The sequence below is a fragment of the Cheilinus undulatus genome, linkage group 15 (assembly GCF_018320785.1).
Source record: "Cheilinus undulatus linkage group 15, ASM1832078v1, whole genome shotgun sequence".
Taxonomy (NCBI): domain Eukaryota; kingdom Metazoa; phylum Chordata; class Actinopteri; order Labriformes; family Labridae; genus Cheilinus; species Cheilinus undulatus.
In genome coordinates, this window is record NC_054879.1 from 13,282,095 (window position 1) to 13,295,644 (window position 13,550).

The window sequence follows — 13,550 nt, forward strand, 5'->3', positions numbered from 1 at the left end:
ATCCCTTTGTTCGGGGGGGCCAATGGATATTAAAATGTCCTTGAAGTCTTAGATTTTCTTGTAGAGGTTAAATTGATCATAGTAGAGCAGTATATCAAGGCTAGTGCTTAATAAAATAATTGTTAAAAGCAGTGAAACTCAACACGTGGCTCTTAAACGTGTGAAAGACATGCACCAAACAGTCCAGTCCAAACAGTTCCAAACACTGGAATTGATCTCAGAACCGGAATGCAAAGGACCACAGCCTCTGTGTACAGGTGCCTGCTCCACCTACTGAGGCAAACCAGCACCTGAGGTTGCTAGTTTGCTGATATTTTATGAAGTAGAAAAACATAAAGTAGGATAATGCCTTTAAAAAACAAAACAAAAAAAAAAACCTGAAAAAATCTGACAGAGTTGACAATGGGATCAAAAAGTAATGGCTTAAACTAGCTTTATGACCAAAATAAATACCTTGATTGACTATGAAATAAAATGATGACAATGAAAGATCAAAACAAGCTCTCTGCATGCTCTGATTAGTATTTTTTTTTCAATTTAGAAATTATTTGACCCCTGAGATGGAGAAATATTTGATTGATAACTTCTTTTTATTTTAATGAGCCATTACATTCTTTGTAAATAGGAAATCAAATGATATTGATACCTGTTTTATACCATGACAACAAAAAATGAACTCCCAGGCAACAATATTGAGTCATTTATTGTCTGCAATTATAAATTGCAGGCAAACTCCTTCAGACTTTCTATATTGCACAAATATGTCAGCAACATTTGAAAAAATGGGTAGAGCTGGTGAGGAGCAAGGGTCCCTTGCTCCTCACCAGCTCCAGCCGCTTATCGAAATATTGCCAATACATCGGCAATTTTGACAGCACTCTCTCTTTGGATTAAACATAAGACTCAACATCACTATGTTTCTGTTCTTTTTGATACTGGATAATTAAAATACTTTACCTATTTCAAACACATGGTATCAAGGGCGTAGCTAGAGATTTTTGGCCCTTGGAAAGAATATTACACAGAGCCCCAGGGCCCTCAGCCAGCTAGCCAAGCAACAAATGTTGCATCCTTTTTACAAATATCTATGCATTAATGTATTTTTGAATCATAATTTCCCCATTTATGAACATTATTTTTACTATGGTTAAATTAATTTTACTCACATTATCTTTCAGCACTGGACTACACCATTTGGACATTTTTAAGGGAGGAACAAGGCCCCTCTGTATTTTATTTTACTGTATTTGATAAATATTTCAGTCTGTTGACCAATTCATTTAGTCGCTTTTGATTCGATAATGGCACTAATTATGAGGAAAAATCAGTTAAAACATACTTTCATTGCAGACTTCTAAAGGGCCCCTTCCTACTGTGGGCCTGGGTTATCAGTACCGTAACAGGATTAGAATTACCAAGGGACCTCTGGTAATTTCAGATTATCTAGATTTATGTGTTTTGTGCAATCAAACACTGCTGTAATTTGCAGAAAAAAAAAATTCTAGGGCAAATTACCTATCATATTTCAGTAGACACATAGGTCTACAGGTAAGCCTGTGTAAATAGTGCTCAAGAGTGTAGAATATTTTTTGACAACCTCTGTATGATGAAATTTTGCCATTTTTTGATCAGTTTAGAGTTGGCATTGTGCAGGAACTTGTCACAAAGTTATAAATGTTAAAAAGCAAAAACTAGCCAATATTTGGTATTCATGTGGGATTGTGAAGTTACAACCTAAAGCAGATTTGTAGCTAAGAATCTTTTATTTGATCCTTTAGAAATTTTTTTTTTTTTTTTTTTTTTTTGCTCTTAGCAAACCTTACAATAAATGTTTTCTTCAAATATTGATAATATTGATATAAGGGTGTAAAGTTTATGGTCCATCCGTGTGCAATTTGACAAAACATGAATAGAAGCGTTTAAGAGTCGGAGTTTATGATCCTCCCTTTCAGACTTCATTTCCCATAAGCCTCTGCGGCATATAAGTGATGTCACCTGATAATGAAGACAGGAGTGTGCTAATGTTTACAACCGTTGTGCTGTCAATACTTTAATCGTAAACGCTGGGATTCTGTCGATATTTCAGCAGGTGAAGATTACACACGTCCACTATGGCGCAAATTAAATGACGTCGTATCGCTTTCAGGTAAAATTTAATCTTTAATCAATGGTTTTGACACTTGAAACTTGCATATTTTGACAAGCTTGTTAGCTCTCAGCTAGCCGAGGTTACATACCTGATACTGACAAACAGATGAACGGAACACAGATACTTTATTCGCTGACGTTTATCACACCTATTACATGGAGCTATCCCGACTCATTGTGAATGAATTAATGTCAACCTTACGTTGAAATGTTAGCTAATAGATCACTCTTTGACTCCCTGACTTGTTGTATTTAAGTAATACTAAAGTTGCTATCTTATAAGCTGCCAGGCTAGCTTTTGACCATGGAAGCTTTGATATGGTGCACCTTATCTACAATACTCTGTCTGTAGCTACGTACATAACAGCTCTATTGTCTTTAAAGTTGTTTATTTGACACCACCCCCAGCTAACATTTAGTCAGCTGACTTTTAGCCTAAGCTAACAGTTAATTATCAAGCCACCACACTTTAGTTAAAGATCCTGTAATGTAAAATGCTCATACATTCGTTTTGACTTCGTTTTTTGATGCTTTAAATCGTCTAATAAAACAATGGCATGGTTAGTAATGTTTTCTATGACTGTAAGCTCCAATGGTTTGTTTCTGCCTAAGTAACACTAAATTTTTGCCTCTATTTCTGTGGCAGGTTTTTTGAAAAGTGAGTCCCATGGTTGCTGTTGATACACCGAATGACACAGTGAATACTAGCAGGCATCCAGAAAGAAGATTTCAGAGGGTAAATTTTGCTGGCAAACTGATGTGCATTGTGGTGAATCAGGGCTGTCAAGATGTATTCAGCACAAAAAATATACTTTCTAGACACCTATGTACCTGCTGGCACATTACTAACATGTTGATGCAGGGGTTTTGCCTGCCATTTTGATGGGATCATTCCTCTCCAAAGTGCCTGGTATATATAATACATTGTTTTTCAAAGCGTAGCTACTTTTCAATACTATGGATCATTAACCCATTTAACCCAAGGCTGCCTAAAATACCTATTCAATCATGGTATTGTTTAAAAACAACCTCCAACACTAGTGGACTTAGAAGGGCAATGTTATGTAACATTGGTTCCCTGGTGTTTAAAAAAGTCATTGCCAAGTGTCCTCTTGTATGCCCCTATGGTAGATCAACATGATAAAGAACCCTCTAAATAGGCAACTTGTGCCCTCTTAAGTGCTCTCTTAATAGACAAAATTTGGCAAGGAGGCCTTGTTGGTGCCTTTTAAATTTACAAAATTATGCAAAGAGCCCTTTTAGGTGCTTTCACAGTGGATACAGACAAGTTTCCTCTAAATAAACAAACTTGAACAAAGTTCTCTATGTGGTTAAAATCTGGCATAGTGCCCTTTTAGTGGAATGCATATAACACAGGGTCTTTAAGTTAACTTTTGAATTGTCATTAAGTGATAAATTGCCCTCCAGAGTTGTCTTTAAGAGGACAAAGTGTCCTCTCAGTGGACGAAACCACAAGTCTAAGAGTAAAGAAAATGCAATCAAGGGGTATAAGCTCATTTGCTATAAGTTCATCTTCATCCTCTTTAGTGTCTCTTTGTTTAATCAGTGGTTAAATGGTTCAAAATAACTTGTAAAATTTTACAGATGTGTAGTAGTTGGAATAAAAACACTGTCCTTTCTATCATTTTCGCTCCTGAGTCTGCAACTGACCTTCAAAAACCTGAGGGTTTTCTGAAAAGCTGCACAGAAATTCAACATTTTGTAAAATCTTTGTCTTTGTCTCTGTCAGGAAATAAAAAAACATCTAGAAGCCCTTTGCTGTTACTGTAAATATCTGCCTTTGCCCTAAAGTTTGTCAACATTTTGTGAAAGCCTCAGTCAAATCAAAATCATCAACATCTTCTTATCCCAAGCTCAAGGTAGTTCTTATTGTTATCTAAAATACTGTTGTAGTCTGCCTCTATGCCACTTTCCTCGGGCAAGTCTCCAGACGTCTTTTCTATATGGAGGCTCAAAATGCTGCGATATTTTTTCCCATATGCTGTTCAGATGGTTGCAGTTTTCTGGTCACTTAAAAACAATAAGGTCATCCAAAACACTCACCAGTGTCTCATCTGGTGTTAATGTGAGCATTGCATCAGATCTAAATGGGTTAGAGTGACACTAGTTGTTTTGTTTAAAACACACAGTATTGATAAGCATCACAGTTCTGAACATTTTGGGAGCTGTAAGTTATTCCAAAGCCACCTTATGCAGGCTATTTTGCCCATGTTTCTCAGTCTACTTTATCTTGCCTTCAGCTTCTTTCGTGCATATATGGCTGTCAGGATTTCCATTCAGACAAACTTGGTTCGCAAAGAGTTGATGTGCTGGATTCCCTTCTTGTGTTTAATGCGATAGTCTTGCACTATCACACCTTAAAATCTTCAAGTACCCTTTTCTGTTGGACTAAAGTAGAAACAGAAACCTATCAAGAACAGTGGCGTAAAGCAGTACTGATGAATTTTTTTGCTTTCCAGTGTCTGAACTTGAATGTTTCCTGACCAAGGGCCCCATCTGATACCATTCTATTAAATATACATGCTGGTATATTTACTGAAAAAACCCTGGTAACCTAAAATTTGTTTGCAAACATGGAATGTGACCTAACCACTGGGCCATATGCGCTTCTAAATTGTGTGTATAAAGGACATAGGTTTTAGGTCTTAACTACATTTAAATATTGGTATTGATATCAATATCAGCTAAAATTAGGCTAATTTTTAAATATTGGCATATCAGATATTGGCAAAAATCATATATTGTGCAGCGCCAGTTACTGCATATTCATTCCAGTTATCAGTCTCATAAACTACTCATAACCACTGTCAATAGCAACCCTGAAAAATCAATATCGGTCAGCTCCTAATCTTTGCAGCACTACACTGCTGCTAGTAAATCTTAGTGACATATTTTATCTGAAACCATGTGTTTTTTAGGGCAGAGGTGTCAAAATTATGACCCGCATACAAACTGCAGTCCATGGCTCATTTTTATTTGTCCAGCAGCAAATTGTAAAATGACAAAATGAGCTATGGCATGCACTAGAACATGAAGTTTGTGCCTGTGCTTAGTTTTGACACAACAGGATGCTTCTGTGCTGATTTGGTAAACAAACATTTTGACAACAAAGAATTGACTGACATCCTTTTTTTGTGACTTAATTGAGATCACAAAATAAATTGGAAACATACGAACAACAAAAATAATATATTGATTTATGAAATAATATGATTCATAACCTTACAAGTGTGTCTGAATGTAGAGAAGAGCTGTCAGCATCACCCCTCTTTGCTGCAAAGAACATCCTTCTCATCCTAACCAGAGGCTTGTCAGGGCATTGTGTAATCTGATTGGCCACTGAAAAATCCTTCACAATGATGGCTATTTGCCTTGTCAGCCAATAATGGAAAACTGTGATGTAGAATGGTTTTCTTGAAGCCTTATTTTATTACTAAGCCTATCTTGAACTGCACTGCAGTAGTTTTGATAACTTTATTACTAAAGTTAATCAAAGTGGCTCAGTCATGCTTGTATTTTTCTGTATGTGGCCCTCAGTGAATAAAAAAAAAAAAAAATTGGCACCCCCTTTTTTCAAGGTCATCAATATTTCACACCATAGGCTCAGTACATAAACTTGTGTAATCAATGATCCTTGTTACTGCATCTAAGGTTGATTCAGAGGTCTTAACGAGACTTTTTTAGCAGTCAATCCTCATATTTGAGAAGCTGTAAACAAAGGTCTGTTATTTGTACTAAATATGCAACATGAAAATCTTGATTCTCATCATGCTGTTGTTTTCCATTCATATCTTCACAGCGCACTGATGGAGTGGGTGTTCATAATGAACCGGATGAGCTCTCAGGGTAGCTCTGCAGCCCAGCGGAGGCGGATGATGCTCGGGGTGGTGATCCTGCTGCTGGTGGATGTCATCTGGGTGGCCTCCTCTGAGCTAACATCCGTAAGAACTGAACTGTCAGTCAGTTTTGAATGTCTGCTGGTGCAAAATGTGTAACAGTAGACACAAATGTGATGAGATTAGACAATAGATTGCACCACTTTCATAAACCAGTGGCCTAGGCTGCGATGTAGAGTGGCCATCACTTTAAACTAATCTTATTCATATGCATCCATACATATTTACACACCTCTGATGCAGCAGTAGGAGCAACCTGGGGTACATGGTTTAAGGACACATTGACATGTGACTGCAGGAGTTAGGGATTGAACCCCTGACCTTCTAAGAGATGGATGCCTCTACCTACTGAGCCACAGTTGTCCCGGCAAACCACTACCTCACTTTATGAACTAAGTGGGTCAAAGTAGTAAAGAGTGAGGATTTTTCTTTTTTGGCTAAAATATGACAGAAGATCATTCCTGTAATGTTGTTAGGCACTTAACAATTACAGAACAACATGACTCTGTCAGTGGCCAAAACAAGCCCTTTGAAATGAAGTTCTATGATAGGGTGCATTGTCCTGCAGGGATTACACTGAAGCCATTCAAGAAATGTTGCAGCCGACAGCTGAGGAGATTTACAGAAGCAAATCCATAATGGTTTTAACCCACAAGTCATAGAGACACAAACATGTAAAATAGGACACAACCCTCTACAGTTCTGTCACTGAAACTCCTCTAAATGTGAATCCAGTCAAAATCTGTTTTTTCATAGATAGCCGTGGTATTATTAACAACAAAGAGACAAATGATTTTGAGAGCTTACCTCACTTTTTTTAGTAATACCTTTTAGTCCCAGTGGCCGTGGTGCTGTTACAAGACAAAGAATAGAAATGCTCTCACAGCCACTTTATTAGGTATACCCTTTCAATGGCTTATTAATGCAGCTATCTCATCACACAATAACATGGCATGACATGACATGTAGACATGGCCAAAGCAATCTGCTGAGGTTAAAACTGAGCATCAAAATGGGGAAGTGACTTTGAACTTGCCATGGTTGTTGGTACAGGCTGGTCTGAGTATTTCACAAACTGCTGATCTACTTGGATTTTCATGCAGAGCCATTTAAAAAAACAAAAAACAAAACTCTTTTGGGGGCTTTTTGCCTTTTGATAGGACAGCTGAAGAAAGACAGGAAATATTGTGTGAGTGAGTGGGGTAAGACCAAATGAGACCAGGAGCTGATCCCCTGACCAGTGCGTTGAGGAATATGCCCTCAGTATATGGGCGCCTTCTCTTCCAAGTGTGCTAAACCGGCGCCTGCACAGCCATTTTTTGATGATTACAGAGAATGGTGAAAAAGAGATCATATCCAAAGAGCGGCAGTTCTCTGGGCAAAAATGTCTTGTTGATGGCAGAGGTCACTGGAAAATAACCAGATTGATACAAGCTGAGAGAAAGGCACCAATGACACAAGAATTGCAGCCATGGCAATGATGGTGAATGCAAAGCATACAAATAGATGGACATCAGGAATTGAGGAAAAACAGGAAATTGAGGACTAAAATTGACCAAAATCAGACAGTAAAAGATGTGAAAAATGTTGCCTGGTCTAATCAGTCTTGATTTCAAATGCAGCATTTGAATGGATTGTCAAAATATGGCGTAAACAACAAGAAAGCCACTTAAATCAACTTTCCCATTCTGATACTCAGTTCAAACTTCAGCAGAGAAAACGGCAAAGAAAACAGCAGTGTAAAATTGCCATTTGACATAATTTTTGTAAATAAGATTTGTTGATCTGCAACTTGACCTACTTAAAATGCTAAACAAATCGGAGAGAATGTAGAGAGAGAACTAAACCTCAAGCATGTTTGAAAAGAGAGAACCAACCCCTGTGCATGACAAAGGAAGATGCTACAACTTACAGTATGTCTAATTCATTTAGATTGACCATTATTTTAACAGCCTTGTCTCAATCTGTTTTCCCACAGTATATTTTCAAGAGACAGGAGTACAACAAACCCTTCTTCAGCACCTTCACAAAGACCTCCATGTTCGTCCTGTATCTGCTGGGGTTTCTTCTGTGGAGGCCGTGGAGGCAGCAGTGCACAGGCACTCTGAAACGGCGGCACTCTGCATTTGTAAGTAGCTAGTGCACACTGTCACCACATGGGGGCAGTATGTTACATACTTAATTTTTCCAAACATTTCTGACTTTTACAAACTATATTAAACCGAAACACAAAGAATAATTTCTGCATAGTTTAATGGATTAATTCTCTGTTCATTTTTAACACTGTATAGAGGGAAGTTGTAAAATCTTCATAAATATCAGGGGTCAATACTTTTTAAACACTGTCTAGACATTTTATAGTCTAATTACATTAAACTCTAGTCTGTAAAGTTTTTTTGTAGCATTCCTTCTTAAGATTCAGTCACAGTGAAATGTAACCCTGTCATTTACTTGATTAAACCCATTAAGGAATAAAGTTAAAATCAAATCAGAGACCAAATTAGATCAATCGTTGTGTTTTTTTTTTTTTGCCAACAGAGCTACTTTATTCACCAGAGCAGAAAGTCTGACCTAGATTTCTCTTTTTTGGTGCACAAGTAGTGTTTCAATTGTTTGTTTCTGCAGTTTGCTGATGCCGAGGCCTACTTTGCACCCTGTACCACTGACACTTCTGTGAATAACTGTCTGGTAAGATTTTACATTCCTAAAAGGAAAGTTAACGATCTACTACTTAAACTCAGTCATGTGTTGAAGGACGTTTTTGTGTTTAACAAATGTGCAAGTTTGTTGTGTGGGTACCCAATCAGGAAAATCAGTGAATCCTTGCCAGTGGTCTGGAATTCAAGGGTGTGTGTGGAAACAACTGGAAAGTAGCCTAACCACACACATAAAATAAACTATTTTATATTAAGTCAGCTTTAACACCTGAAAACTACTTGTTATTATGACATAAAGGTGCATGAAAAATAGTTTACTAAAGAGTGAAATAGTGTTAATGATAAACATAAGGAGCAGATAAACAGTTCAAATGCTACACCACAAGTTTTTGGTAACTGGCTGAAATTTAGATTGAAGCAGGGCTGCCAGCATCAATACTTTAATCTGACCAGATTAGGATCTGATATTGATGCATTCAAATTTTTAATTGCATTGATCGCACCCTGTTACTGTAGCAGGGCAGCAGCTGGATCCTGCTCACAGTGGTGTCTTCCCTCTTCCACAGTGATGGAAGAAAAGGACTGTGCTGCTCTTTTAAATGTCTCAGCGGCTCAGTAGACGAGTCAAAAGTAATTTACACATTGTGATGCCAAATTTTTTTTTCTATTTCTCCCTTTTGCTATTTCTTTTACTTTTTTATCCATAGCAAAGTCTTTTTCCGAGCTAAAACTGACACTGTTACCTGCCATTAGTTAATTGTTTGCTTAGCATTACATAGAAAGTTTCTTGAGAAAATCTCTTGGCTCATTTGTTAGCCTTAACTAGGTGACCTACATGGAGAAAGCATTAAAACTGGACTACTAAAAAGTGTAAAGGCTTCAGCATTTCCCACAAAGTGATACTGTACCTGTGCATTGAGGGAAAAGGGGAAACCTTTTCTTTTTAAAATATATGAGAATTAATATTGTTTTTCCTGTTATTTAAACTAGTGGTTCTCAATGTTGGGGTCGTGGGACATTGAGAGGGGGGTCACCTGATGCCTTCCAAAAAACAAAGAATGTATTTAAATGATTTCAAATTGTATACTTTATCATTTTTTAAAATAAAATATACATGCATAAAATAAGTTAAATGTAAGATAATTGAATTGAAGTTAAAATCAAAGCAAAGTTTGAAAAATACTAAAATGCAAGTCTGCACACAACTATTCTTGGATTTCCACGGCTGTATTCAGCTATGCTTCGACCACCTTTAGATATAGCTTAGCGGGGGTCCGAGGTCTCTGGCACATTTATTTTGGGGGTCGTGGGCATAAAAGTTTGAGAAACCCTGGTTTAAACAACATTCATCAGTAGTAAATTTTATAAAGATGTTCTGATAATGTATTGCATTTTGAAATGTTTCACACATTTGTTGGCATGGGAAGTCGTTCTTATTGTTGATGATGATTTAAATTGCATAAATCATGCTAAATAGAAAAGACTGGTTCGAGTCCCAGTCGGAGCATATCTGGACTAGCACTGTCGAAGTGCCCTTGAGCAAGGCACTGAACCCCCAACAGCTCATGGCAGCGCTTCAGCGAGAGCAGCAAGGCCATCACTCTGTCTATGTGTGTGTAGCATGTAAAACAATAAAGTGTAAACTTTGAATTTCCCTTCGAGGATCAATAAAGTATGACTTTACTTTAAATAAAGAGTTTAAGACAGCAGTTTGGATGGCAGACAAATATTAAAATAACAGCATAAGAAGCTTCAGATTGAACATGAGACATTGCGCTGTAATCTATGCATCTGTACCAGGGATGTACCAGTGGACATCTTTTTTAAAAAAGAAATATGGTCTGCAAATATACTTAGGTGGCTTTAAATGTACCTGGTTGGCACACCAAAATATCATCTGTCCTAGCATTTTACCAGTGATCATTCAGTGAGTCATTTTTTACATGCACTCTTGCATGTTTCTTTATGTGCAACAGTGCTAAACACATTATTTTACAGAATTAGCACTTTGAAGCTGTTCAAAAGAGGCAGCACATCCCAAATTCCAAGTCAAGGAAGACTAAAACACTAATTTTTCACGAGTCTATTAGGCTTACATCTCCATAGACAAATGCTTAAATGTTTTTGCACAAGGCTTTCTTTAGATTGTTGGCATTAAATGCTCTGAAGAAAGCCTTGTGCTGTAACATGATGATGTGAGCCAAACTAGTAAAGAGTTTTATTTGTTTTGTTCTCAACTTGTAATTGAGATTTGCTGCCTTTTTTATTTTTGAGCACTTTTGTAACTTCGGATAAGCACTCTATTGAGAATCCTAATTTGTGAATTGCAACTTCCTGCTCCAGCTGAGTCACTTTGAAGCCGTCTCTTACCTCTAAGTCATGGTTTCTGGCCACACTGGTGTAGCAGTGCAGCAATCATTTAAGTGATTTAAAGTCAATATCATGCATCCTTCTGAAGTTATCGTATTCACAATTCATATTCAAATTCAACAATTAAGTGGGATTAAAAATGCAGTCGTTTGACAGCCTTACCTTTTAAGGCTGTGCGCAACCACATGGTCAGCTCAAGTCAGGTGTGGTAACCACAACAATGTTGACTTTGTTTTTCCCTTTTGTGCAGAGTGAACCGTTGTATGTTCCAGTGAAGTTTCAGGATTTTCCTGCAGAACAATCAAACTGTTTATTAGGAGACTGTGAGTCGTGTAAGTTCAAATTTAATTTTGTATGCTTTAATGAATAACATGAAGCAGATTTATCAACTTGACTCAAGATTGCATACCAGTCTGAATGACCTTTGGCCCCAAGTTTTAACAGCTGTAATGTAGTTGTTTAACAACAGAGGGATGTGTTGGGGTGTTAAAAGAAATCAAAACATTATTTAACGGCAAAGAAAATCAATATTTCCCTGGCTAAACCTGTGTGTGACCTTAAGTCGACTCTCAGACTCAGTTCTTCCTTTTCTTGTCTGAAGCATCATGACAAGAACAGATGATCAAAAGACTTGTTCTGTTCTGTCTTGGCCTTAGGCTGTTTCACAGAAAAATGGAAGATGTGATTATTTCTTAGTTAGTGAGGCTGTTCAGGAAAAACGTAACTGGCCTCAATTTGCAGTGCTAGCAAGAAAGACAGAAAGGCAACGTACCTCTCAGTTACAGAGTAAATGTTCTTAGACAACTTATTTTCAGGATTCTCTGCTGTTAGTCATATTTGTTCAAGCCTTTTTTTAATCCTGGCACCTGAGTTTAAATTGAAAACAGAAATATAAAGTCATTTTCTCACTGCATACCTAAATGGAGACTCAGAGTAACATTCTTTTTGTTTGGGATCATTTTCCCACCAGCAGCCTCCAAAAAGCAGCGGGTACGCTTCAGTAACATCATGGAGGTGCGTCAGCTTCCCTCCACACAGGCCCTGGAGGCCAAACTGTCCCGCATGTCGTACCCAGCTGCCAAGGACCATGAAGCCATGCTGCGGACAGTGGGCAAGCTCACCATCACTGATGTGGCTAAAATCAGCTTCTTCTTCTGCTTTGTGGTGAGTAAAGGCAGCTTTTGATTATACAGCACTGGACCAGACTACAAATAAATATTGTGTCAAATATTTGGTGAGATATCAAAAATTTCTGTTGAGTTTAAGAGGGAAATATGTCAAGCCCAAGACTTTAAAAAATTACAAGATAGACAAGGCAGAAATATGTGTGTATTTGTAATGTACCTGGTTTATTAACTTAATGTTTGGAGGCAAAAACAGTACAGTAATCTTATTATTCTTAGTTTGTAAGAGCATTTAACAATATTAAAAGAAACGAAAACTGAGCTGCAGGATTTGGTAATGATGTGCAATTGCGATTATGCTGGACAGTATTGCAATTTGCAATTGCAATCATGATATAATACATAAATGATATCATGAGTCTACCTGCTTGACTATCAAGGAAATGTGGAGAATAATGACAGTTTTGAAGAGTGTATTTCTCAACTCAAAACATACAAATATAAGTAGCATAAAAATACAAAACTTGAAGATTTTACAGTACAGCTTTTAAAATGACTTAATATTTTTCAAAAAATAAAACTTTTTCCTTTTTTATAAATAAAAGTTCTTCTACAAAGTGCTTTAGGGACACTGTTACGGAGCTTAAGCCTTTCTGCAGGCCTTTTTAAACCTTTCAAGTACTACTTAATACTCAGTTGTTTAGTTTCACAGCCTGACATCATGATTGTGATTGCAACTGCCATTAGATTAATTGTTAAGGACTATTAGGAGGTTCACCCTCAAGTCCAAGAGTATTTCTCACCCAATGTGAGAGTGTGTCCTTGAGAGTATCCTCACAAGATTTATGCTCCAAGTGACTTCGACCTTTTAGTTTGACTAATCTGTTCAAACTTGAGTCAGATTGGATATTTGTGTAAGGTCTGAGAAAAATATGTCAGTGTTCTTGAAAAATTGCCTTCCCATGCAAGGAATGGCACGAGTCAGAGTGGACATTTATGCAAAGTTTGAAGAAAGTCTCTCAATTACTGATATCAAGTTCACAAGAAAGAGTTGAACATGAGGCCCAGTGATCTTGACCTTTGACCTCTGCAGTCTAACCTCTGAGTCAGAGTGAACATTTGTGCTTAGTTTAAAGAAAATCCCACATAGACAGCCGTAAAACATAATTCTTATGGCCCTGGCTTTTGCTGGCTCATAGGCATAAAAATCTGTTTGCAGGTTCAGTGATTCAAAAACATGACAAATGTTTTTCTAGTCTTTACATCTCTACTGCATTTACTGTATTTTCTTTCTGTCCTTTTTTTTTCATCCTTTTTATTCCTGACAGTCATTG

General features: G+C 37.3%; 1 protein-coding gene across 2 annotated transcripts in view; it reads left to right on the forward strand.

The window, feature by feature from the left end:
- The first annotated feature begins 2,009 nt into the window (after positions 1-2,009).
- LOC121522644 (solute carrier family 35 member F5-like) overlaps positions 2,010-13,550 on the forward strand; it is a 30,999-nt gene continuing 19,458 nt past the window's right edge. Inside the window, exons 1-7 of one of the 2 annotated variants that reach the window (XM_041807200.1) lie at positions 2,010-2,146; positions 2,795-2,884; positions 5,969-6,110; positions 8,044-8,193; positions 8,691-8,753; positions 11,343-11,424; positions 12,063-12,256. In XM_041807200.1, the coding sequence (XP_041663134.1) occupies positions 5,976-6,110; positions 8,044-8,193; positions 8,691-8,753; positions 11,343-11,424; positions 12,063-12,256 (624 nt within the window). In that variant the 5' untranslated portion in view covers positions 2,010-2,146; positions 2,795-2,884; positions 5,969-5,975. The remainder of the gene's footprint in view (positions 2,147-2,794; positions 2,885-5,968; positions 6,111-8,043; positions 8,194-8,690; positions 8,754-11,342; positions 11,425-12,062; positions 12,257-13,550) is intronic. The other variant, XM_041807201.1, reaches the window with a different exon arrangement.